Genomic DNA, 26721 nt, shown 5'->3' on the forward strand with positions numbered 1-26721 from the left:
AATAATATTTAATGAATAAAAGATTAATAATAATAATAATTTGATACCTGGGACGCCGATGGCAGCAACCCGTATCAACCATTAGCACCAGTCAATACTTACGATACATTTTTAAATGTTCAGTTGACTGAGTTTCATGTTTAATGAATAAAAGAGATTAATAATAATAATAATGTTTAACAATAATGGTTAATAATAATGGTTAATGAATAAAAGAATAATAATAACAATAAATAATAAAATCAGTTAAAAAATAAAATAAACAGTAACCCCTTCTATTGGGCGGCCTGCCACCCCCTTCCCCAACCATCCACGCCCTCCGGATTCGCCCCCCTCAGCCCTCCGGCCGGGAACCATGGGCACTGTAGTGGCGGCCTGACGTGCGGGCCGGCCAAGCAAGGGGGCGTCGTCGAGCCAGCCGGGCGGGCGGGACGAAGACGAAGCAGGGCAGGCCGGCGAGCACGCCGAGCAGCGACGGCGGAGGCCTGGCGGAGCGCGGCCATGTGGCGAAGGAAGGCCGTCTTCAGGGTCGGCGGGGCTGGGAGGCCGCGGGTTGTCTTCGACTTCCCCGAGGAAGAGGAGGAGGAGGAGGAGGCCGGAGCCGAGCCGCCTTTCGACGGTGCGCGGGGAAGAAAACAGGGCTGGGGTTGGCGGGGGGGGGGGGTGTATTACGTGGGGAGGTGTGTACACGTGTATCGGTGGTAAGGAGGGAAAGAGGGTGATTTGGGGGGGAGGGAGGGCGGTGGGGGTGCATCTGGGCTGGGGTGCGGGGTGTGTGTGTGTGTCTGTATACAGAATAATCTAGGTTGTCTTATTTATACACACAGAGGTACACAGTATTTATTTACCTCTGTCTTTTTAATTATATCTGCCTAAATATCTATCTGTATTTCTATCTCTCTCTCATCTATTTCTTCTACCTACTTACCTATCTACCTTTTTATCTATCCTCTGCCTATACCTATCTCTCTATCATCTCTCTCTCTCTATCATCTCTCTATCTATCTATCTATCTATCTATCGATCGATCTATCTTTTATCTATCATCTATCTATCATCTATCTATCATTCTCTCTCTATCATCTCTTTATCATCTATCTCTCTATCATCCATCATCTAGCTATCATCTAGCTATATATCATCTAGCTATCTACAATCATCTAGCTATCATCTAGCTATTTATCTATCATCTATCAATCTATCATCTATCTATCTATCATCTATCTATCTCTCTATCTATCTATCTCTCTCCTCTCTCTTTTTATCTATCGTCTGCCTATACCAGGGGTCCCCAAAGTTGGCAACTTTAAGACTTGTGAACTGGCTGGGGAATTCTGGGAGTTGACTTCCACAAGTCTTAAAATTGCCAAGTTTGGAGATTCCTGACCTATACCTATCTGTATCTCTCTATCATCTGTCTGTCTGTCTGTCTGTCTGTCTATCTGTCATCTATCTATCTATCTATCTATCTATCTATCTATCTATCTATCTATCTATCTATCTATCTATCTACCTACCTACCTACCTACCTACCTACCTACCTACCTACCTACCTATCTAATCTCTCTCCTCTTTTTATCTATCATCTGCCTATACCTATCTGTATCTCTCTATCATCTCTCTATCTAATCTCCCTCTCTCTCCTCTCTCTTTTTATCTATGTCTGCCTATACCTATCTGTATTTCTATCTCTCTACCATCTGTCATGTCAGTCAATCAGTATCTATCTATCTATCTATCTATCTATCTATCTATCTATCTATCTATCTATCTATCTCTATTCTTCCCTAGATTATTTTATATGCAACTGGGGATTGTTACGCGTGGGAGTGCATACAAAAAGATGTTTATTTTAGATGTTTATTTTATTTATATAAATGCACAGTACTATATGTGTGAGAGAGACAGATAATGTGTATTTTTGTGTTTATGTGTATACTCTTACACATACAGAGGGGAGGAGAGACAGAGAAAGAGAGGGGGGGGAGAGAGAAAGAGAATAATCTAGGGTCTCTTATGTATATATATTTGTGCATCCCTGAATTATCATGTATACTACTGGGAATTGTAAATGGGGTGTGCATAAATTGATTATTTTAGAAAGAGAGGTATGTGTACATGTGTAGTTCATTTTATACACAACTGGGGATTGTAATGGGGGCTTGTATAAAAAGTTGGCTCTTTAATGACCTACGTATACAATATCTTTCTCTCCTGTGTTTTTGTTCAGTGAATTGCGGTAGACAAAGGCCCCTGCAGGGCGGCCTGTTATAATTTAATATTTAACAAGAGGAGGTTACAAAGTGGATGGAGAGGAAGATGAAGGCAAATGAGGCATAATGAAGGGCAAATTACTACTTGCAGTCGCTAATAAGAAAGCTCCTTTGGATTTGGTTTCCTCCACTCACCTCCACATTTGCAAAACAGACTTAGCAGCATCCCCCTGAGCAGGGAATAGGTTTGCAGTAGAGTTCACCTCAGCGCCCTAATCCACTAAGAAACAAAGTAAAAAAAAAAATTCTCCCTCAATTGTTCAATTTCTGTCTGAATGCTTATTTCGCTGGAAAGTATTTGCCGGAACCTGTCCAGGCAGTTTTTGCAAATCAGATATGATTGAACAGAAAAGGAAACCTGCATCTAGAAAAACTAGAAAAACGAACATGCTAGTTTTCTACATTTTCAGGCATTGCTCCTAATGCACGGAGAAGAACAGTCAAAGAGAGCTTATTTTTTTTATTTGTTACATCTACAGGTAGTTCTTGATTTACGCCATGATTTTCAATGTTTTTTTTGTTTGTTTGTTTTTTTTGCTGGTTTCTGGCATCATCTTCCAGTTGCAAAAAAAAAAAAAAACGCCCATTGGGTAAAATTGATTTGTTTAACAACTGCAGCGTTCGCTTAACGACAGCTGCAAAAAAAAAGTCGGAAAATCAGGCCCAGTCACCTGGCGACCCACTTAAGGACTGCAGTAACTTATGGTGATAATTCCAGGCTCGATTGTGACCGTAAATTGAGGATTACCTGTATTTATTTCCTCTATAAAATGAATTTAAGAGTTTATTTTGTTGACTGTGCAGATTGACAACTCTGCACTGGAAAGATGATGCTTTTTGAAGCTGTATTTTTTTTTTTAAAATAAACCTCCCACAAGGAAAATAAGATATCTTGCATTTTTCTGAGTTCTGGGTTTTTGGGCAAAGATTTAAAATTCAGGATGAGATGTAACTTAATGTTCCTTTGGTTCTGCTTGGGGGGGGCGGGATCTTCCTTGATAAAGAAGGAAGAGGTATTTTAAAGTTGTGTATTTTCAGTTAAATAGCTACTTTCCATGTAATTCTGTTGCCACTCTTTATTTTTCCTTGCTTGCCTTTGTTTGAAAATGAGGTTTTTGTACCACAGTGTTTTGTACAACGGTCGAAATGCTGAAGGGTATCGAATGACTGAACTATTACCTTATTGATCTCACATCTTTATCTTGAGGCTGATAAGCGAAAGGAGCTGTTTCATCATTTCTCTGAATGGGTCTTGTGACTCTGTTTGCAATCTCCTTGCATCAGACGTCCTCTTTGTGGCTTCAGTTGCAAACCCGGATCGTTGCAACTCTGAATGACGTTCCTTTAAAAATCGAGTCTGCTGCACACATGCTGCACAAGTGTTTAGAGGCCTCCAAAATAAATTCTGTAGTCAGGTGTAAATCGCACAAACGTTTTAGCGCATTGATTGATTTGAAAGGGATGAAGAAAATCAGCATTAAGCTCAGCGGTGGGTTTCACGTTTCGTTACCACTCGTTTGCCGCGTGCGTGCACGCTCGCTTCACGGATATGCAGGCGCGTATGTGGTTCGCCCCATTCATGTGTGCCTTCAGCACATGTGCCCAGCCTTATGGGCATGCGTTGCTGTTATGCGTGCCTTCCGTGCATGCGCCCAGCCTCAAAAATGTGCCTACTGTATTTTTCAGAGTATAAAACGCACCTTCCCCCCCCCCCAAAAGGGGGTGAAAATTTAGGTGCATCTTATACACCGAATGTAACCCCGCCCACCCACTGGCCCCCACCTTTTGGCCTCTGCCTCCCAGCAATTTACCTCCTTGCAAGCAAGCAGCAAGAAGAAACAGCTCCTTTCAGCTTCAGCACAGTTTACTTAGCACGAGTTGATTGGATCGGCCTCCTGACTCTCAGCTGATTTGCTCTCAGCTGTTTTGCGCAGGGCTCTGCTGCTTGCTGCAAGGAGGTAGATTGCTGGGAGCAGATTTTTTTTTCCCCTTGTGCTAATCAAGCTATGCTGAATCTCGGCTACCGGATTGGCCAAACCGGCTGAATACCACCTCTGATTAAACTATTTCCCATTTAGAATTGATTTCTTTTTTTTTAATTAGTTTTTATTGAATATTTTACATGTTTAAAACCAAAAACATAATAGAAAAAGACAAAAAAATTAAAAAAGAAGAAAAAAGGGGGGGGGAACACACACATACACCAAACAGTAAAATACAGAACATAAGTAACAGTATTATATAATATTTTACAACTTTCTGCATGGACAATTATCTTTGCTTTTAAATTCAATCTTCCTAATTATTCTCTTATTCTTGTATAACCATATTAAGCATTCTTGTAAACAAAATTGTTATATATGCTTACATCAGTGGTGGGTTTCAATTTTTTTTACTACCGGTTCTGTGGGCGTGGCATGGCTTGGTGGGCGTGGCAGGGGAAGGATACTGTAAAATCTCCATTTCCTCCATATCAGCTGGGACTTGGGAGGCAGAGAATAAATGGGGGCGGGGCCAGTCACAATTTTACTACCGGTTCTCCGAACTACTCAAAATTTCCGCTACCGGTTCTCCAGAACCGGTCAGAACCTGCTGAAACCCACCTCTGACTTACATCCTATTTATTAACATAGTATTTTATCCTTACCAGCATTCAATACTCTTAGATTCCAATTAATCGAATTTCAATTTACATCCTTATTTCTTTTTTGGATTTCTATTTTCTAGCCACACATAGAATCTATTCCACACTTTATAGTCGTCCGAATCAACTCTTTCTTTAATCTCCATTGTCATTTTATCCATTTCAGCACATTCGAGGAACTTTTTGATTACTATTTCTTCAGGCGGTGTGTTAATCTGTTTCCACATTTGTGCCAGAGTAATTCTAGCTGCCGTTAGTATATGCAATGTTATGCAGTACAGACTTTTCTCCGTTTTCTTATCAATTATTCCTAGAAGAAACAACTCCGGTTTGAAATCAATCTTTCGGAGTGTTTAGAATTGATTTATCCTAAGATAAGCATAAGGCTAAGCTGCATGTAAATTAATAGGAGTTGGAATTCCACAGTTTGAAGAGAAATCACTTATCAAATGCTTTAGCATAGATATGTCGGTATTTTTTTTTTCACAGCACTATTGGTGTGCATTCATGAATGCACATGAATTTCCAGCTATAGTGTTAACTCTCTGAAGTAGAATCAGTGTAGCTATTTGCACAGGGATAAACTTGGCGAAATTATCCTACGCGTTAATTTATATTTTTCTTTTGCGTTTTTGTTCTTTGAAATCTTAATAACCACCGTAGCTCGTGCCATAAATATAAAGCAAATAGGCAGAAAGAGCTGTGAAGCTTTTTATAAACGAGTAACAGCACTTTGTCCATATAACAGTATATGTACGACTAATAAATAGTCGGTATAATAATTCTGGGGATGATTGCTTCTTCTATACGGGCTTTTATAAAGCGACTCAGCCTTAGAAGTGGATGGCATCTTTATTACATCCCATTTGTCATGAAAAGCAAGCATTTCTCTTATGAGCACGGATCCTGCAGCTTCACAGGGCTATAAAACAGCATTGCAGCATGGATATTCCACGGCATAAATAGGAGGGAGAGATAAATAATGGATAATTGCTTCGCTCTGCACCGTTTCCATCTGTTCCAGAAAAAAAGTTCCAGAAAGAAAGTGGAAGGAAGCGAAATGGCCTTTGAAGGCATCTGGGTTCTTAAACACTGTTGAAACGGGGGGTTGTCCAACCTTGGCAATTTTTAAGACCTATGGACTTCAACTCCCAGAATTCCAGACTTGTGGGAGTTGAAGTCCACAGGTCTTAAAAGTTCTCGACCTTGGCTGCATGTGCAGTGCGCATGTGTAGTGCGCACAAAATGCGCACTTCGCACAGAAAAAGGAGCCATTTGAAGGTAAGTGCCACAGCGAGGGGGGGGAACAGCTGTGCCGCGTAATTTAGATTCGCTAGAAAGCAGGATTTCCTGCTTGCTAGCAAATCTAAATCGCGTGGCACAGCTGATCGTCGGAAATACTGGTTCGGTTTTTTTTACTAATGGTTTGCCCGAACCGGTGTGAACTGGTAGCATTTCACCCCTGTACCATGTCTTTGAAACTCCTTTAAATCTTATTTTCAGAGCACTGAAGATGTAAAACAGGTTTCCCCTTTTGTTCTTTTTTTTTCAGATTCTGACTGGCCTGCCGAATTTCGGGGTGCAAACGGTTCCCAGAAATTAATGAACATCAAGTCCTCCTTCGCCAATCAGCTCCTGCTAGTTTCTCTGCTGGAGCACCTTTGCCATGTCTACGCTCAAGATCCGACACGTTCGAGACGATTGTTTCAGTGTTAGTGAAGGGTTTGAATTGATTTTATGGAGGAGTTTGGGATTGTTGGCTTCCCAAAGAGTAGCAACCAAAGAACAGCATTCTTTTGAGCTCGATTTTGTTAAATTCAACCAACGGGTTCAATAGGTAGAAAATTAACACATTCAAGATGCGTTTTGTTTGTATTTAAATATTAAAATGGCAGCTTTTTTAGCCCCGCGGATATGTTTGCCATTTGTCCGGCCCACAGCGCTATTGAGGGTCTGGCCAGTGATGTCATTGGGACATCCAGTGGGTGGGACTGTATTATTTTGTTCTTCCTTCCCTCCTTCCTTCCTTCCTCCCTCTCCTTCCTTCCTTCCTTCCTCCCTCTCCTTCCCTCCCTCCCTCCCTCTCTCCTCCCTTCCTTCCCTCTCTCCTCCCCTCCTTCCTCTCCTCCCTCCCTCTCTTTCCTTCCCTCCCTCCCTCTCCTCCCTTCCTTCCCTCTCTCCTCCCTTCCCTCTCTCCTCCCTCCCTCCCTCCCTTCCTCTCCTCCGTCCTTCCCTTCCTTCCTCCCTTCCTCTCCTCCCTCCTTCCCTTCCTTCCTCCCTCCCTCACCAATAGAAGATAATATTTGTAGCTCAGGGTTGAACTGTGGAGTCCTTGGTGCTCTCTGAGCTTGGTTATTCTCTTGCAGATGTTTCATGACCCAGTTAGGTAACATCATCAGTGCTAGGTGGGAATGGGGTTTGCAGAGGGGAGGAAGAAGGAGGAGGTGGTGAAGGAGGACTGTGGGGTCCTTGGTGCTCTCTAAGCTTGATTGTGTCCTTGGAGATGTTTCATTACCTATCTAGATAACCTCATCAGTGCTAGAAGGGTTTGCTCTCTTATACACAAGTGGCCTCACCATTTATAGACTTATAGGAAAGCTTAACATTCGTTTCTCCTGTTTTCCCTCTTGTTGCTCTTTATTTATCTCCCGATGCTTTGGAGCTGCTGTATTTTACTGGGTTTTTTCATTTGGAGAGCTGGACAAGGCTAGTTTTATTATAACTGTTAGTTGTATTAATAACTTAACTTTTTATTAATCCAAAATCCACCCTCTGGGACCCACAAACATAATTTAAATGAAATAAAAGCAATTGAAGCCGAGGGGAGGCCATAAAAACATAATGAAGACAAGGGTTGAAGAGTGTTCGGTTTATTTTCAAATGGGTCTTGTTTCCCCCCCACTTCCCCACCCCCAATACAGTGCTCTGTAAAACATTTACTCAGATGGGCTTGCTTTCCGATTTCGCCGTCTGTGAAGAATTCAGCAGTTTGCGACTGCAGCATAATCGAGCCATTACCGAACTAATGAAAGCAGCCAACAAGCAAATACACAATGAGGTAATTCCATCTCTCTCTCTCTCTCTCTCTCTCTCTCTCTCTCTCTCTCTCTCCCTCCCTCCCTCCCTCCCTCCCTCCTTCCTGGCAGGACCATTAAAAGCATGCTAGAATATTTGGGAGTTTAGATTGTCTCTTTTAATCCTTGTGCAAAATGAGGACGCTTGGCCAGTTCTATGCTATGGCTCTGGTGAAGTATTTTTGTGGGTTGTTTTTTTTTTTTTTTAAATCACTGAGGCATCTTATTTTGCTGAAGGAGGGCAAAGGGATTGAAAACCACTGTTAAGGAATTAAGCAGAGCAACCCTTGAGTAGCAAGGGTGTGCCTATGAAAGCGATTGAGAGAAGTTAGGAATAAACACAGCCAACACACAGATACACTGAGTTGTGTTTACTTTCAGGAAATAGTAATAAGGCACAGTCCAATAAACAGTCCAGGTCATACACATATAAAGCAGTAGATAGTAAAACAATAGTCCACGGATAATCCAATAACAAAGTCTTCTTACCAGTCGTCATAGTCATACACATTAACAGTTCTTCTGCACTTGCAAACAGCAAAACACAGCAAAGAGCAGTAAAGATCAACAAAGATAAACAAACCATGTTTCTAGCTCCCTCTTAAGGACATTGGCTACAGAGCTAACCAATCAGGACACAGTATGATGCAATACAGCAATACAGCAGTCTTAAAGCTATAATGATGGTTTATATTTTGCCAACCCAACGAGTTAGGTAATAATCATTTCCTAACAACCACCATTACATATTCCAGTTTGTTTGGCTATCATGCTCAACTACTGTTTTGGCCCATCGGCAGCCGGCAGAGGTGGCAGCAGATTTGGACAATGAGGAAGTTGGGGAGGAACTTGGGCCAGTCCTGGGGGCTGGGGAAAGCTCAGATGAGGGCTCTGCGTCAGAGGCAGAGAGGGGGCCAAGGCCATCTGATAGTTATGTGCAGCCTCCGGAGTCTGACATCAGCGAGGCAGAACAACAGTGTGAGCCTGTTCCCAGCGTGCGCATGCACAGAGCTGCCAGACAACAAGAACAATTAAGGAAGCAGGGTCGACTTGGGAGTAAGGCTTGGAGATGATTGGCCCCTCCCATAAGACATAAAAGAGGAACAAACGGGATGTGAGCTTTTGCAGGAAGCAATTAGTTCATGTGGCCGATTCAAGAGTTAAAACTTCTGTTTGTGACTCTGTGTCAAGTTTGGCCTTGCCCTGCATCTGGAAAGTAGCTCTCTGGCAGCATTCCACGTGAGATGGATGGGTGTTGATAACCTTCCTCTGAAAGACTGTTTATCAAGCCTTGCGGACTGTAAATGAAAGTAATTTACAGTCGTATAAATAAAAGGGGTTTTGCGGGACCGTGCTTTATACTTTCTAAGGAAGCCTTTAGGTCAGGACAACTACAGTTGACATTTGTGCTTTAAAGACTGCCGATTTTTGCTGTCTTGGTTTTTCCGTTTTATTTTCACAAATCCAATCTTTGTTTCTTGATTGTGCATTTGTTACTGATCGCAGCGTTTCTTTCATTTCTCTGTAGGACTTTGGTCATGGCGATTCCTACAAAAACAGGTACGTGTTCAAAGCTCCAGGAGTAATGTTTAAACCAGCTACCTACTGCATTTTATTGAACATGTTGACTTTAAAATGGCTTTAGCATCAGCTTCTGGAGTCCCTGCATTGCAGAAATCAAATTCAGATTAATGTCACGTTTGGAACCGTAAGTCATGTGCCGTAAAAAGTTCTTGGGCATCGCAAGAAGAGGCAGTTGGTTTCTGTTCTGAATGAGAATTTTTCCATGTCTGGATTGTAAAAGCTGAAGTGCACCTAACGCAGGATATAAATCAGTAGTTTGATCCTTGGTAGGCTGCCAACAATCTGGATATTTTTCTACATCGATGTCTCATTTCTATTTCCACACTTCGCTCATCTATCCGTGAAAGATAGAGTGCTACAGTGGAACATTTCATTTTTTTTTATAACAACCCCATATTAATTTATTGTTGTTGTTAGTCACGAAGTCGTGTCTGACCCATGGACCACGTTCCTCCAGGCATTCCTGCCCTCTACCATCCCCTGGAGTCCATTTAAGCTCACGCTGACTGCTTCAGTGACTCCATCCAGCCACCTCGTTCTCTGCCGTCCCCTTCTTCTTTTGCCCTCCATCTTTTCCTGCATTAGGCTCTTCTCCAGGGAGTCCTTCCTTCTCATTAGGTGGCCAAAGTATTTGAGTCTCCTCTTCAGGATCTGGCCTTCTAAGGAGCAGTCAGGGTTAATCTCCTCTAGGATTGACCGGTTTGATCACCTTTCAGTCCAAGGGACTCTCAGGAGTCTTCTCCAGCACCAGAGTTCAAAGGCCTCAATTCTTTGACGCTCAGCCTTCCTTATGGTTCCGTATTAATACACTCTTTTAAAAACCAGGGAGAACGAAATCCTCTTTGAAGCACAGACATCCCGTTACGTCAATGAATTTGATGAGATTTCGAGGCTCGGGAAAGGAGGGTACGGAACAGTATATAAGGTACTTATAGCTGACTGATTTATAACTAAAACCAACCACATTAGCATTGCTTATAATCAAATGGAAGGCTCATTGGTGGGGGTGGGTAGAAATCATGGCAGGCCTTTCCATATATCTTAAGATTTTATTCGTATTATAGAATACGATGCAAGAACATGCTCTTAAGACAACAGATTGTTTTAATAATAATACACATATTCTGTTGAATTATAATCTTTCGTTATTTGATCATTCGATATTTCAATACATCATCTTTATGCCCATTTCCATATTCTAAATGTCACTCCTTTTACTACGAATAAAGTATTAATAATCATATTTATTGTATTTAACAGACTTACATAGTTCTTTTTTTTTTTTTTGGTTTTAAAAAACAAACTATTAGATTTAAAAAAAATAAAGTTGTATAAAACATTCACAACCTTAAAATACGATCAACAGTATCAACAAACAACAAAGTATATATAATGTATATAAGTACACATATATACAAAAATTTATTTTCCTTTTTTTCCTTAATGACGGTGTATAATTATTACTTTTAATTTCTTACTAAATTTTGTCTTTACCTTCTTTTCCATTGGTTTATCCACTCATACCAACTGTCTCATATCTTAAAATACTGTGAGTCCTTATCTTTCAATTTCAACGTTAGTCTATCCATTTCTGCACATGTGTAAATTTTTTCAATTATTTGCTGCTCCATTGGCAATTGATCTCTTTTCCAGACTTGTGCTAGGGCTAACCTAGCTGCCGTAATTATATGTAATATTAGGTACTTTTTTTCCTTTCTAACGTTTTGTTTAAGCATTCCTAACAAAAAAAATTCTGATTCTAACTCAATATCCTCCACAATTATTTCTGATATCCAAATTTTTATTTTTATCCAATATTTCTTAATTTTTGGGCAAAGCCACCAGACATGAAAGAAAGAAAGAAAAGAATATTAGAACTTACATAGTTCTAATAGTAATGCACACATTTATATTACATTATAATCTCCCATTGTTTATCCCCTTTCTAATTTTTAATTATGCCACTGTTATATTTATTATTAAAACTATATAGGATTGTCAACTGTACTAAATGTGAAGAATATTGTTTTAGTTGTACTAAAATGTAAGACATTCAAGTGCCACACTATTTACACGATATGTTTGTAAAAAAAAAAACAAAAAAACGGCGATTGTTGGATTTGCTGAATTACCAAATTTGTAGTGTTTGGGCAATGATGTCACGATACACAGGTGGTCTTTTTCCCTATTTGCCCACCCAAGGCTCATATTCTGAATCGGGCGGGTGTTATTTATTTATTTGTTTCATTTATGTCCCACCCTTACTGCACCTTTGTGGAATCCCAGGGTCTGCATTCATTTTTAAATCGTTATTATTTTTGCAAAAATGGATGCTCGTGTCCTCCTCCGTTCTTAATTTACTTTACATCCCTCCGCCTTATTGATCTCCTTTCAGGTCAGAAACAAACTCGACGGTCAATTCTACGCGATTAAAAAAATCCTGATTAAGAAGGCCACCAAACACGATTGCATGAAGGTATGGACTTGTTTTTATGTTGGCTGGAGGGTGTGTTGTGTCAAAGACATGCGTCACGGTTCCCGGCTCCGGGGGTTAGTCGATGTTTCATGTTAAAGGAAAACTGTGAATTTGCAAGCAGAAACTTGGCTGTTTTATTGCCTTGCTTCAAACATCTGCTAACCCAAAAAGTCCTGTATTTCCGGCATGAAGAATGGAGAAAGAAAGAGAGAGAGAAAAATAAACAGGAAGTCGGGAGCCCCACCCACTTTTGACTTTGGCACTTCCTGCCGACGAACCCCGCCCACTATTTCTTGCTTGTACTCCCAATACAATGGCGATGGGTGGGGCAGTTAGAAGGAGAAGTCGCCCAGCTTTTCAGGAGTCTTTCCCATCCCCCAACTCAAACCATTTGCTTGGGGATGCAGAGTTTTTCAAGGGGTGCCCTTGGGCTTGCAGTGCCCTTATAGCGGACATTCCATCTTATGGCGACTATGGAAATTCTCCATTCATCCAGGTCACAGTTATCCCAAAGGTGCTTTTTCCAGAGGCAACTGGACTTCCTTTGTTTTTCTTCGAAGGCGTTTCGCTTCTCATCCAAGAAGCTGAAGAAGCTTCTTGGATGAGAAGCGAAACTTCTTCGAAGAAAAACAAAGGATGTCCAGTTGCCTCTTGAAAAAGCACTTTGGGGACATTTTTTGGTGACATAGGAGATGACCAGGCAGACCCCAAGGGAGGGGTCAAGCACCTCATCAGTTTTGTAACCCTTGACCCCCACCTTGAATTCTGGCCCACCTTGAATTTCGTTGACTCTTTTTATCATTTCGCTTTGGCTGTTAGTAGTTCAGATTCTTGTAGAGAGCATTAGCAGGCAACAAACTGTCTTCACACGAACGGCCTTGGTTCCTTGATTTCTGGCGGCAGGCAAGGGCAAAGGTGAAAGTCGCCCTTAGTTCCATTTCTGGAAACTCTACGGACATCTTGGGAAAGAGCGGCTTATCTGGCCATACCAGGTGTAATAAGTTCTCTCTGATCTTTCTGTAGGTCCTACGGGAAGTGAAAGTCTTGGCTCAGCTGCAGCATCCTAACATTGTAGGTTACCACACGGCTTGGATGGAACATGTTCAACCAGCATGTCCAAAAGGGGAGCATTTATTTATTTGTTTGTTTGTCCGTCTGTCCATCCTGTATCTATACCACTGGTCTCATCTGCCTGATTGAACAATTTGCAGCAGTTTATAATTTGTGAGCTTCATCCCACCCACTCAATTTTAAGAGACGCTGTGTCTCAGGGGCTAAGACACTGAGCTTGTTGATTGAAAGGTCGGCAGTTCAGCGGTTCGAATCCCTAGTGCCACGTAATGGGGCGAGCTCCCATTACTTGTCCCAGCTTCTGCCAACCTAGCAGTTCGAAAGCACGTAAAAAAATGCAAGTAGAAAAATAGAGACCCCCTTTGGTGGGAAGGTCACAGCGTTCTATGCGCCTTTGGCGTTTAATCATGCCAGCCACATGACCACAGAGACGTCTTTCGACAGCGCTGGCTCTTCGGCTTTGAAATGGAGATGAGCACCGCCCCCTAGAGTCGGGAACGACTAGCACATATGTGTGAGGAGAACCTTTACCTTTACCTTTTACTCAATTTTATTGATTAAATGTATAAGCCATCTCTCTCGCTGTCTCGAGTGGGCCGCTCACATATAAATCGCCCACAACAACAGTAAAATCCAATTTTGTCCGTCTCGTATGAACCCAGGGTTATAAAATTGTCTTTATTATAAAGTGTCCTGTTTCTTCATTACAGGTGGCTTAGTCTTGGATCTTCCATCTCTCAAAATGTCTTCGGAGGCAGAAAATTCTAAGTACGTCTTCTAAGACTCCACAAAAGAAACCTGCCTCATTTTTTAAAAAACAAATTCTTTTTAATAAATTATTTTTTGTGGGGGGGGAAGGGACCCTGAAGGGGTGTACAGTTGCCTTCCCTGCCCTGATTCTGGAATTATTATTATTATTCTTTTGCAGGGACCAGAGTTGCATTCAAGAAATGGAAGACAGTTCCATCATCTTTGCCAATCCGACTCCAGAGGATTCTTTCAGCAGAAATTCTAACAGAAATGAAGGGAATTCTTGCACGCTTCCTTCTGGGACATACGGCAGCAGCAGTGACAGTGACACGAGCAACGACTTGAGGGACAACGGAAACCGGGCCTCGCTGTTACGTCGCTGCGATGAAAATGGGGACCACACCAATGCGAACGATTCTTGTAGGGATGAAGACTCAGAAAAGGAGATATCTTCACCCCAGCCTTGTATGGTAAATACAAATTTGTCTCATGGGTGTTAATTATGGCTCAGTGGCTAAGACGCTGAGCTTGTCGATCGAAAGGTTGGCAGTTCAGCGGTTCGAATCCTTAGTGCCGCGTAACGGGGTGAGCTCCCATGACTTGTCCCAGCTTCTGCCAACCTAGCAGTTCGAAAACACGTAAAAAAATGCAAGTAGAAAAATAGGGACCACCATTGGCGGGAAGGGAACAGCGTTCCGTGCGCCTTTGGCATTGAGTCATGCCGGCCACATTATCACGGAGACGTCTTCGGACAGCGCCGGCTCTTCGGCTTTGAAACGGAGATGAGTACCGCCCCCTAGAGTCAGGAACGACTAGCACGTATGTAAGTCAAGGACAACCTGTAACCCAGGAGTGTCAAACTCAAGGCCCGGGCGCTGGATCTGGCCTGCGGGGTGCTTAGATCTGGCCTGCAGGGCTGCCCTGAGAACAGCGAAGGACCAACCCGCAGTGCCTCTGCCAGTGAAAACGGAGCTCGGAAGGGCTGCATATGGCCCTCCCGAGCTCTGTTTTTGCTGGCAGAGGATTGCAGGAGACCGTCCCAGCCGAAAACAGAGCTCGGGAGCCTGTTGTCAGGCCTGGGAGCCATCTTTTGCATTGGATCTTCAGGTCTGCCACATTTACTACTGTGGGAAACTGGGAGGGAGGATTGTATGGAGCAGGGGAGATATGTAGTCATAATAACATTCCTTTCTCAGAGAATCAAGGACATCTTGCCCTGCACCTGGAGTGGCGTGACTGGGAGGCATCTCCAGTTGGGAGGGTGCATTGATTGGACCATGTGATGGACATGTGGGTGCAGGGGAAGGGACTTGGACTTTTCTATGGGTGGGGAAAACCTGGAAGCTTTCAGATTCGGGTTTTCCCAGATGTGCCAATATGACCTCTCATAAAATGGAATTTTGAGGAACTTCTAGCCTCGGAGTCTTCTTTCGTTGGGGGTGTTACTTGGAACCCTGACACCTGTTTTTGCTGGCAGAGCTCTCGGGCCACCACAGGTGCCCCCGACACAAATGCCGTCGGGCTGGCCATGCCCACCCTCGCCAGCCCCTGCCTCCCAGCCCCCCAAGGTCAAACAAAACCCTGATGCGGCCCTCAATGAAATCGAGTTTGACATCTCTCCTTGTAACCGCCTGACCTTTCATAAGTTTGCTATAGTATTATACACCTTTCTAGTGGCCCATTGAAAAAAAAAACCCTCCCTCTTTCCTTCTTAGACCGAATATCACCTGATGCTTCACATACAAATGCAACTGTGCGAAACCTCCTTGTGTGACTGGATTGCAGCAAGAAATGACAAATGCCTGAGAGCAACAGATGCCACTAGTAAGTCTTAAAAGCCTTAAAAGCAAATCTCCTGGAAAAGATGCTTCCTTGCTTTTAAAAAAAAAAAAAATCAACGCTATTTAAACAAGACTCACGAACGAGCTGTTATAAAGACATTTCAGCAGTGCACATGCAAAACTGTTTTATTTTTAATTTTTTAATGTTTTTAAAGATCCTTATCATCACATCGAGAAACACTGGACCTTAAAGATTTTCCAGGAGCTGCTAGAAGGAGTGTACTATATCCACATGAATGGAGTCATGCACCGGGACATTAAAGTAAGTAAAATTGACTTAGGCTTCCCACAAGCACAAAGCCAACTCCTCGTCCTGATAAAACCCCTTTTATTTAGTTTATTTTTAAAAAAAAAATTTCAAAAAACCTTTACTAAAATTTAAAATATTAAAATACTAATACAAATACATCTGTAACAAAAATACGTCCATGATAGTTATACAATTCAACGTCGTTCCAACAGTACACAAATCTTAACTCTATTCATATATTCTCAGATATTCCTTCTTGATCAAATACATGTAAACACAATTTACGTCTTATTTTGATCTATATGTTTCCTATTTTTATTTTCTATCCATTGATACCAGTTTTCCCAGGTTGAGTAATATTCCAAGTCTTCCTTGTTATTTAATTCTATAATAAGTTTGTCCATTTCTGCACACTCAAAAATTTTCCGGATTATTACACAATCTGTTTGTGTAGTGGACATTTTCCAGCACCAATTCTTGCTGCTGTAGTAATATGTATGATAAAATATTTAATCCTTTTAGGATATTTTTCCTTAATGATCCCCAGAAGAAACAGTTCAGGCTTCAATTCTATTTGGCAATGTGTAATTTCATTTAATCATTTTTGTATTTTAATTCAGTATTTTGTGATTTCTGGGCAAAGCCACCATACATGAAAAAAGGTACCTTGTGCTTTTTTTACATTTCCAGCAGTTAAGGTTTAGATTGGGATATATTTTTGCAAGTCTTGTTGGGGCTAAGTGCCAGCGATAGAACATTTTATACTGATTTTCTTTATATGCGGTGGATTTTGTTAATGTATAATTTTTCTTCTAAATTTTTTCCCAATCTTCTAACTCAATATTATGTCCCACATTTTTAGCCCAAGCTATCATTGGCCCCTTTACAATTTCCTTTTCCAAATCAAAATTTAATAAATAATTATATATTTTAGATAGTAATTTCTCTTCCGGGCCTGTTAATAATTTGTCTAGTTGTGTTAACTTCGGTTCAAATCCAAATTCCTCTAAATCTTTTTTGTATCTCGATTATAGCTGGAGATAAAGCCACCAATCTATAATTATTCCCTGCTCCTTTAATTCTAGGTTGGATTTTAATCTTCTCCCGTTATCCAAAATTTCGTTATATTTTACCATTTTACTAATGTCTAATGTGTTAGGGTGAATCATTGCCCTCGATAATCTGCATCCTCATTTTACCCACCTCAGAAGGATGGAAGGCTTGAGTCAACCTTGAGCCTCTCAGGATCAAACTCCTGGCTGTGGGCAGAGTCAGCCTGCAATACTGCATTCTAACCACTGTGCACCATGGATGGATGGATGGATGGATGGATGGGTAGAAGGGAAGGGAAGGGAAGGGAAGGGAAGGGAAGGGAAGGGAAGGGAAGGGAGGAAGGAAGGAAGGAAGGAAGGAAGGAAGGAAGGAAGGAAGGAAGGAAGGAAGGAAGGAAGGAAGGAAGGAAGGAAGGAAGAGCAATAACACTTAGACTTACATACCACTCTATAGTTAGTGGTTTACAGCCCTTTCTAAGCGGTTTACAAAGTCAGCCTATCGCCCCCAACAGTACATCCTCATTTTACCCATCTCGGAAGGTGCACATCTGTTACACATCTCCAAACGCAGAAACACACACACACACACACACACACACCGTTTTTCTTCTCTAAATATTCCAACAGGTGAAGCCCTCCCCCCCCCCCATCGAAAGCAACGTCTGTGAGGATTGACTCGGAACACGAAGCTTAAAAGACTTTCAATTTTATTTTACTTTTTGACCCAACACCTTAGTGTCCCAGGAAAAGCGGGCCCTGCCACAGCGCAGGAATCACGCTAAGGAGAAAGAGGAGGAGGAGGCTGGCATCCCAGGGCCTTTCCCTTACTTCGGACTGGCGGCGCCCACCGTCAAAAATCCTTTCGACGATTTTCGAGGCGTACGAAAACTCTTGGCTCGTGTAGATAGAGTCCCACAGTTCGATGGGCATCGCCTCTTTGAGCCAGTATCTCGCGTTTCCTCTGTAGACCTTCCGGATGTTGAATTTGCAAATGTCCTGTAAGGACCACACTTGTGAAGACACTTGGAGGAGTATGTCCTTCAGTGGCTCCCAGTAGGGGTCATCCAGCAGTCGGGGTAGACGATCCTCAGAGTTGGTGAGCTTCAGAGGGTAGGATAGGCTCAGCAGCTTCCAGAGAACGTTGGCCTTCTTGAGATTGGTGGCTTTTTCCAGGAACAGGAAAAGGCACGACTCCGCTTGCAACGTTAAGGCGTTCACGTCCGCCCCATAATTGAGGAGGAGGTTAATAATGTCTTCCCGGCCATTTCGGCAAGCGTGGTGGAGGGCTTCCTGGCCTTTCCAGTCTTTCACGCAAACGTCGGCTCCGTTCATTAGCAGAAGCTCCACACACTTCCCGTCGGCCGCTAGGACAATGCCGGCCTTGCAGGACAAGGTGTGGACGGCCAGATGGAGCGGGGTCTCTTGGGTCATCGGAGTGGTGGAGTTTACCTTGGCCCCACAGCGGAGTAACATCTGAACGGCTTCTTGGTTGAGGGTTTTGGAAGCGAGGTGAAGAGCGGTTTGGCCGGCTTTTGTCCTGTCGTCTATTCTTGCCCCCCGCTTCAGCAGGTCGGGGATAAGGTGATGACACCCGTTGGTTATAGCCAGATGGAGAGGATGGTGATCGTGGTGGCCAGCCACGTCACTGGGCGTGGCCTTGAGGCTCTTCTTCGATTTGATGGGGAGCTGCTTGCTGTCATTCCTTTCTTCTGCTCTGTGGCGGTTCTCCGTGCAGCATTCTGCTTTTGGGGGGCTAAATGGGCAGGGATAAAATAAATATTTGCAAGTTCTTTTTCTCTCTAATGGAATATATACCGGGAGCAAACGACACAGTGCTGTCTAGATATCTCTGATGACATCAACTCCAGCCAACCAACCGAAGATGACTTTTCATTCTTTGGTCCTTCACTGCTAAGCAGCTTGGCTCAGCAGTGTTAAAGGGTTCTTTCTAGGAAAAGGACAAGTAGAGTCCAGGGGTGGAGTCAAGAGAGGAATCAGCCTAGAATCATTACATTCCCACAAACGGTCTAAGACCAGTCCGTTGAATTCCATTGACTCTGTTTCTACCGTATTTCCCCAAAAATAAGACCCTGTATTATATTTTTTTGCCACAAAAAAGACACCAGGTCTTATTTTTGGGGGGGTGGGTGGGGGGGATGTCTCACTTGTGTGCGTCGCCCTCGGCCTCCATTTTTGCTGTCAGAGGCCTTCAGGAAATTCTTTGGCTTTGGATAGTTTCAGCCGGGCCTCGCACACCTCGGCCCATTTCTTCTGCAGCTGGCAAGACTTTCCTGAAGGCCTCTACAGCCAATAATAGAGCTCTGGATCCGGGTTAGGGTAGCTCCACCGCTCCATCCTCACCCTAGCTTAATTTTTACCCATGTACCCTGGAGTAGGTGGGGTCTTAATTGGGGCTTATTTTGGTGGTAGGGCTTATATTTGGCACGTGTAAAAATCAAGCTAGGACTTACTTTCTGAGTAGGTCATATTTTGGGCGGGGAAACATGATAGTGCCAGCGTGCTGACCATTCGTTTGATAAGATTCTTGTGTACAGGTAGTCCTCAATTTACAACTGTCCATTTAGTGAGCAAAGTTACAACGGCACTGAAAAAAAGTGACTCGTGACTGTTTTTCACACTTAACGACCGTTGCAGCATCCCCGTGGTCATGTGACCAAAATTCGGATGCTTGGCAACTGGTTTGTATTGATGACGGTTCCGTGTTGAAGGCTCAACACGGAACCGTCATCAATACAAACCAGTTGCCAAGCATCCAAAGGCTCATGCGATTCCCTTTTGCGACCTTCTGACAAGCAAAGTCAGTGGGGAAGCCAGATTCACTTAACAACTGTGTGACTCACTTAACAACTGCAATGATTCGCTTAACAGCTGTGTCAAGAAAGGTCGTTAAAATGTGTTCTGCCCCAGCTACGGACCCCAAAGAATGCAGCACACACAAAGTCTGTACAAACCTTAGTTTTCTAAATTAAATCAGTCTTTTTCAAACAAAGGCTGTTAATTAACTTTCTTAACGGCCTACAAGAATCCAAAGAATAAATAATCGTAATCTTACTATGGTTGGCAGAAAGCCCAGAAGCAATTTGCAGAGAATCCAGACACGAAGGAGAGTGAACTAAAGTTGTTCCCTACAAATTGCTTCAGTCAGCGTTCCGCAGACGGGCCACAACAAAATGGGGCAAAATTCACTTAATAAGTGTTCCACTTAGCAACAGAAATTTTGGACTCCGTTGTGGTCGTAAGTGGAGGACTACCTCAAATAAGCGCGAGCAATAAATCAGATTGGCTGGAATTTAAAGCGTGGTCCTAATTCTTTGTGTGTCACAGTTCTTGCCGTTAAGCATTTCCCAAATCCCGTATTATAACTTCAGACATTTGGCAAAACATTACCTCTTTTCAGGATCTCCATTTTGTGTATTGTCTTGCCCAAATCTCCCTTTTTCCTTGGACAGTTGGGGAGAAAAAAAATACAAAAGTCATAATTGGCAACATGTAAGCTAGTGGTGCAATCTATCATATTTAATGTGGTTTAGTTAAATCAAGAGCATCTGCAGACTATTTATAATTTATCGTATGTTTTGCTCTACCGTGTTTCCCCGAAAATAAGACCCTGTCTTATATTATTTTTGAACTCCGAAATAAGCACTTGGCCTTATCTTTGGGGAGGTCTTATTATTTTGGGGCGCGTGGAGCAAGACGGGGCTCCTCTTGCCGTCTTACCTGATTTCCAGCTCTGTCCCCCCTAACCCTAAACAGAGGAAATGGCGGGGACTCCGTTTAAATATTTTCGGGGAGGGCTTATTTTTGGAGGTGGTCTTATTTTCAGGGAAACGCGGTACTGTCTTAAGAAGTAGCTTATTCTTTGAATCTGACCTGAACATCGGCTAACATTTTAGGTGTCCAGAAAGTGATTGCAGAAAGTTTTAATTGTTAACACATTTTGCTGGTTGTTTTGAAAGTGTCAGATTTCTGTGGGAAGCCTGCTAAAATATTCTATAATCTGCATTATAGTAACTATCAGAAGGATTGACCAAAGAACAGGTCACTTTTTCACTGAGGGCTTAATCCAAATGTATTTGTAAGATTTTAATTATCACAAATAGTGAAATTTATAGAGCCGCCTGTCTCAGTAAAAATGACTCTGGGCAGCGTATAAAATGACAGCCTCATCTCATAAACTTGTGAATTAGAATTAAGAATTAAGTCCCATTTAACTTTAAATTCTAAACGTTGATCAAGGGAACTTAGTTTTAATTAGATACGCATCAGGTTGTACAGTCATTCTGCTGCTTGTCAAAATGTTCAGATCAAAAAAAAAAATCACATTTAAAGACCCTTTGGAATGAAATGCTCCTTGATCCACGTCAAACTTGTCGCTTGGTAGTATAATTCTCAATTAGGCAAGCCAAATCTTCTTCGTATTCTAGCATCTTGCAACAATTTTAGTTTTATTCTCGGTTTTTTTACCCTGCCAAATGTATTTCAACGCTATTTTATTTAAATCCTCAAAATATTCTTTCCCCAGCCTAATTGGAATTGTCTGGAACAAATATAGAATTCTAGGTAAATATATTCATCTTAATCGTTGATATTCTCCCTATTAATGATAGTTGTAAATTTTCCCACTTTGCCAAGTCTGTCACTATCTGTTGTTTGAGTTTATTGTAATTATTCTCTTTAAGTGTACTACATCTTGCTGTCAGGTATATCCCCAAATACTTAAGCTTATTTGTGATCTGCATCTTCAGTGCTTCCGCCAGTTCTTTTTGTTTTATTAACATATTTTTTTGTCAAAAACTTCATTTTGTCTTTATTTTCAAACCTGCTGCTTTTCCATATTCTCCTATCTTGTCTATCAATTTCATTGCTGATTCTAATGGATCTTCAAGAATAAAAACCAGGTCATCTGCGAATGCTTGCAATTTGTATTCTTCCTTTTGAATTTTCATTCCTTTTATATCTTTATCTTCTCTAAGGGAATGAAATGCTGTAATTCTGAATTAAGCGTCTTTTCAGAAGGACTGGCTTTGGACAGGCTACATAAAATTCTATGTACAGGTAGTCTTTGATTTACAACGGTTCATTTAGTGACCAATTGAAGTTACAACTGCACCGAAAAACGGGGACCGTTTTACCGCCAGGGTCAGGTGATCAAAATTCGGACCACTTGGCAACTGACTCGTATTTGTGACAGTTGCAGTGTTCTGTGGGTGTCACGTGATCTCCTTTTGCGATCTTTTTGCAAGCAAAACCAATGGGGAAGCCAGATTCACTTAACAACCTTGTTACTCGCTTAACAACCGTGGCAAGAAAGGTTGAAAAACATGGGAGAAAAACGCACTTAACCCATGTTTCGCTTGGCAACAGAAACGCGGGGCTCCGTTGTCGTCGTAAACCGAGGACGACCTGCATTCTTACATTTTCAATTCTTTTTTTTTTTAAGTCTTTTAGATTGAGCAGATAATATCGCTCACCTGGCAGATAACCGTTTGGTAAACTGAATGGGACGGCAGTAACTCCTGGAGCATCGATGTGTTGTTGGTCATGATGGCGTCAATTAATTTTTTGTCCGTCGATTCGCTTTCCCATTTGCGGGGACGTCTTATCAAATTACCCATGTCAAGGGGAGGAACAAAATGGGTAGTTTTGAGCGTGGCGGAAACGCATTTGGGAACCTTCCGTTTGAGCCATTGTTCCTTTGTGACTCTGATGCTCGGTTCTGGAACCAGTTAAGAGGTGATCTCATTGGTTTAAAAGGTTGCAGGCCAGCAGAGAAGGTTAATGGCCTCTACAAAGATGTCATGTTCAGATCAGGCGTACATCTCCACCTGTTGGAGAGCAGCCATCGGAGCAGGGGTCAAGTGAGGAATTAGCCTGGACTCTACGTAAACAGCAAAGAGCTAGGTCTGACCCTCCCTGAAAGCCTTCTCTAGTAACGCGTTTCTCCGAAAATAAGACCTCCCCGGATAATAAATTATGTAGGTGAAATGAGGACCCAGTTTGTGGGGGCAATAAGCTGACTTTGTATAAATATACAAAAGGATGAAGGCTATTGCTGAGCACATTGTAAGCCGCCCTGAGTCTTCGGAGAAGGGCGGCATATAAATCAAATTTTTTTTAAAAAAAAAAAGAGTCATTTGGACCCGTTTCCCACAGAAAAGAAAACACCGGGAGCCACAAAATCCTTCCGGTGCCTGACTATTTCTTGAGCGGCCATAAAACTAGCATATGTAGTTGAATTAAGCATTCTGTTTTCTTCTGAATCTTTTCTTGGATTTATCCATGGTTGGCCTACCGGGGGTTGAAAAGCTCAATAATCTTGTGTGCCCACCGATATGGCTCTGCGTGCCACCTGTGGCACGTGTGCATAGGTTCGCCATCACGGCCCTACTCGGTGCTCACAATCTGAATCTCGTCGGCTCTATTTCAACACTTTCATTTAATCGAAAGCTCTGATAACCAAGTGTTAATTGAAATGTGATTTGAAATTTCTGGAATGCATTCAGAAACCCTGTTTTGTACCAATAAAGGAGGATATTTGTAGCTCGGGGTTGAAGTGAGGGGTCCTTGGGGGGGGTCTCTGAGCTTGCTTGTTTTCTTGCAGACGTTTCGTGACCCAACTAGGTAGCATCATCAGTTCATTGGTTTTGTTTTCACAGCCCCGGAATATCTTTCTCCAAGGACCTAACCATCACGTGAAAATAGGGGACTTTGGGTTAGCCTGTAGAGACATTATAGAGGAAGATACAACCCAACTGCTCAGTGCAGAGAATAATTATGGTAATTATTCCACTCTTAACAGTACTTTGGTTATTGATTTGCAATGCTTGATTTTTTTTAAAAAAACATGCTAATGTTCCCTCTATTTTGGTACAGCGTTCATCCATACCTCTGGAGTGGGCACTTGTCTGTATGCTTCACCTGAACAACTTCAAGGCTCTCATTATGATTTCAAGGTACAAACGTCCCAATCTCCAATCTAACGAGCTTTTTTTTTTTGAAACGGGACCTCAGCGGTGAAATTCCGTCTTTCAGATGTCAAAGACGTATTAAGAAATAGCACTTCTATAGTGCTGCATAGTGCTTTACAGCCCTTTCTAAACCAGCGGTCACCAACTGGTGGTCCATGGACCACTGATGGTCCGTGAGAAAATTTTGGTGGTCCGCAGAAAAATTATTTGCATTTTTTTTATATTGCACTAAATCAGGGGACTTCAAACTCTGCAGCGCCTTACAAAATGACAGTGATTTTATTGTACCTTAGAAGTCTGGTGGCCTTGCTTAGAGGGAGATTGAGCGCGCCCTGGGAACAAGTCTGATCCCAGTTTTTTGGGCTTCTCACTTAGAAAGCAAAAAAAGTACAGCTTTGAAATTGCCAAGCTGGCTCAAAGTATCAACCCTGGAAAAGTTTCTGGCTCACATCACTGCTTTTGCTAAAATTTTCCTCCCTAGCAAGAATCACTCCATAAAGGTAAAGGTAAAGGTTCCCCTCGCACATATGTGCTAGTTGTTCCTGACTCTAGGAGGCGGTGCTCATCTCCATTTCAAAGCCGAAGAGCCAGCACTGTCCAAAGACGTATCCGTGGTCACGTGGCCGGCATGACTCAACGCCAAAGACGCACGGAACACTGTTACCTTCCCACCAAAGATGGTCCCTATTTTTCTACTTGCATTTTTTACCTGCTTTCGAACTGCTAAATTGGCAGAAGCCGGGACAAGTCACGGGAGCTCACCCCGTCACGCGGCACTAGGGATTCGAACCGCTGAACTGCCAACCTTTTGATTGACAAGCTCAGCGTCTTAGCCACTGAGCCACTGCGTCCCTATTATGTCACTTCATATATCTATCATATACATATACATATATATATACATATATATACATATATATATATATATATATATCCTGCTCCCCCCCAAAATAAGACCTCCTCTGTTAATAAACCCAATCAGGCTTTTGAGCGCATGGCAATAAGGCCAAGCGCTTATTTCAGGGTTCAAAAAAATATAAGGCAGGGTCTTATTTTTGGGGAAACACGGTATATATCACTCCATAGCTGTTGCTATATAGCGCACATCCCCGCATTGATTCTAAGAGGCAGGAATAATAAAAAGATGTATTAAAATATGAAAAAAAAGTTTTCTGATCCTGAACATTTCTTATCTCCCTAGTCGGATATGTACAGTTTGGGCGTCATCCTGTTTGAACTCTTCCAGCCATTTGGAACCGAAATGGAGAGGACAAAAGTTCTGATGGGCTTAAGACGGGGCAGCCTCCCGCTCACTTTTTGTGGGAAGTGGCCAATACAGGCCAGATACGTGAAGCTGCTGACCAGCGACGCATCCTCGCGTAGACCGACAGCCCTTCAGCTGCTGGAAAGTGAACTCTTCCATAATTCAGCAAATGTAAGCCTTGGCCAGATCTGATCCTGATTATCCAAATTATCATGCATTTATCGCAGAGTATCATAAACAGTGGAGGGTTTTAAGAAAAGATTGGACAATCGTTTGTCTGAAATGGTATAAGGCCGGGATGGCAAACCTATGGCACGCGAGCCCAAAGTGGCACGCGAAGCCATTTCTGCGGGCCCATGAGCTATTGCCCTAGATCAGCTCCACTGCGCATGTGCGCGTGCCTCCCACCAGCCAGCTGCTTTTTGGGTCGTTGGCGCGCATGCGGGAGACGTGCGCATATTCCCATGCCACCCCTCCCGTCCCGGGAGTCTCCACGCGGCCCATTTTGGATGCCAGGTAAGTACAGGGCTCACGCGGAAGCTCTGGGAGGGTGAAAAATGACCCTACCAGAAGTCCGGAAACTGGCGGAGCGTGCATGGGGGGCATTGCCTTATGGGTGGAGGGTGGGGTTTGGACTAGAAAAATCTCCAAAGTCCCTTCCAACTCTCTTATTCTGTTAAAGCCTGAATATCATAATTTGACTGTAAGACAAATTAGCCCATAATTAAATTATACGATGGATTATAATTTAAGATGAGCCCAGATTATTACAATTAGCCCATAATTGTCATAATTTATGACAACGAGCCAGATAAATAGCCCCTGATTTTGAATATCATTTCTCCTGTGTTGTTTAACAACCACAATAGAGGAGGGGGAAAAAGGAATATAATTTAAATAAAATTAAGACGGCTATTCTTAATTTTAAAAAAGGAAGTGATCATCCATGTAGAAGAGTGATCCTCTCCAATCTGGTTGGTTCACTTCCTGTGCTAGCATTACTCTATATGGAATGGAGGCAATAATTGTCTGCTTTCTTTTATTTAGGTCATTTGTGCTCTTCAGCAGAAAGTGATGAAGCAAGAAGAAGAAATCAAGCTTCTTAAAGAAAAAATTAAAGTCCTGTTACAAGAGAGGGAGGAAAGAGACAGAATCAAGCCACTCGGCTCTCCTGTTTAAGCGAACCAAAAATATTTGTCGTTGTGTTACTTTTAACATGTCTTATTTTTTTTATATAAAATCATCTAAATCTATAAGAGCATGTTTCTCATTTGAACTGAGTAGAAATCACAGATAAGCAATCCTGAAATCCTTTATAGTTTCCAACATTTTAACAGTAATGCTGTGGTTACAGCAGGTAGCCAGATCAGACAATCTTGGTTAATCCCAAAGAAGCAAATCAGGATTGGGCTTGTTAACTCTTGGATGGGAGCAGTTAGGAAAGCTGGGAGAA

General features: G+C 42.3%; 2 protein-coding genes across 2 annotated transcripts; one reads left to right on the forward strand and one right to left on the reverse strand.

Annotated features, from left to right (window-relative positions):
- Nucleotides 1-339: 339 nt before the first annotated feature.
- On the forward strand, nucleotides 340-26524 carry EIF2AK1 (eukaryotic translation initiation factor 2 alpha kinase 1). The gene is made up of 15 exons (XM_087878547.1): nucleotides 340-619; nucleotides 6470-6628; nucleotides 7839-7975; nucleotides 9520-9551; nucleotides 10401-10500; nucleotides 11971-12051; nucleotides 13075-13172; nucleotides 13831-13890; nucleotides 14051-14342; nucleotides 15588-15696; nucleotides 15869-15975; nucleotides 23693-23813; nucleotides 23910-23989; nucleotides 25206-25439; nucleotides 26316-26524. Exons 1-15 carry the CDS (start codon nucleotides 502-504, stop codon nucleotides 26445-26447), a joined length of 1860 nt encoding a protein of 619 aa, XP_087734673.1. The 5' UTR covers nucleotides 340-501; the 3' UTR covers nucleotides 26448-26524.
- Nucleotides 17706-22773, reverse strand: ANKRD61 (ankyrin repeat domain 61). The gene is made up of 3 exons (XM_034438794.3): nucleotides 22508-22773; nucleotides 20424-20476; nucleotides 17706-18768 (listed from the first exon to the last, which is right to left on the reverse strand). Exons 1-3 carry the CDS (start codon nucleotides 22649-22651, stop codon nucleotides 17748-17750), a joined length of 1218 nt encoding a protein of 405 aa, XP_034294685.2. The 5' UTR covers nucleotides 22652-22773; the 3' UTR covers nucleotides 17706-17747.
- Nucleotides 26525-26721: the final 197 nt, after the last annotated feature.

The sequence above is a fragment of the Pantherophis guttatus genome, chromosome 14 (assembly GCF_059756535.1).
Source record: "Pantherophis guttatus breed Tessera chromosome 14, ASM5975653v1, whole genome shotgun sequence".
Taxonomy (NCBI): Eukaryota; Metazoa; Chordata; class Lepidosauria; order Squamata; family Colubridae; genus Pantherophis; species Pantherophis guttatus.

Excerpts from the sequence above, each read along its gene's own strand:
- EIF2AK1 (XM_087878547.1), top strand. The coding sequence starts at position 502 with ATGTGGCGAAGGAAGGCCGTCTTCAGGGTCGGCGGGGCTGGGAGGCCG. Across the intron at positions 6,629-7,838 it reads TTCGAGACGATTGTTTCAGT|TGCTCTGTAAAACATTTACT; the intron begins GTTAGTGAAGGG and ends CCCCCAATACAG. Across the intron at positions 10,501-11,970 it reads GGTACGGAACAGTATATAAG|GTCAGAAACAAACTCGACGG; the intron begins GTACTTATAGCT and ends ATCTCCTTTCAG.
- ANKRD61 (XM_034438794.3), bottom strand. The coding sequence starts at position 22,651 with ATGGGTAATTTGATAAGACGTCCCCGCAAATGGGAAAGCGAATCGACG. Across the intron at positions 20,477-22,507 it reads ACCAAACGGTTATCTGCCAG|GAAAAAGGGAGATTTGGGCA; the intron begins GTGAGCGATATT and ends CAACTGTCCAAG. Across the intron at positions 18,769-20,423 it reads AATGGAGATCCTGAAAAGAG|CCCCCCAAAAGCAGAATGCT; the intron begins GTAATGTTTTGC and ends CTGCCCATTTAG.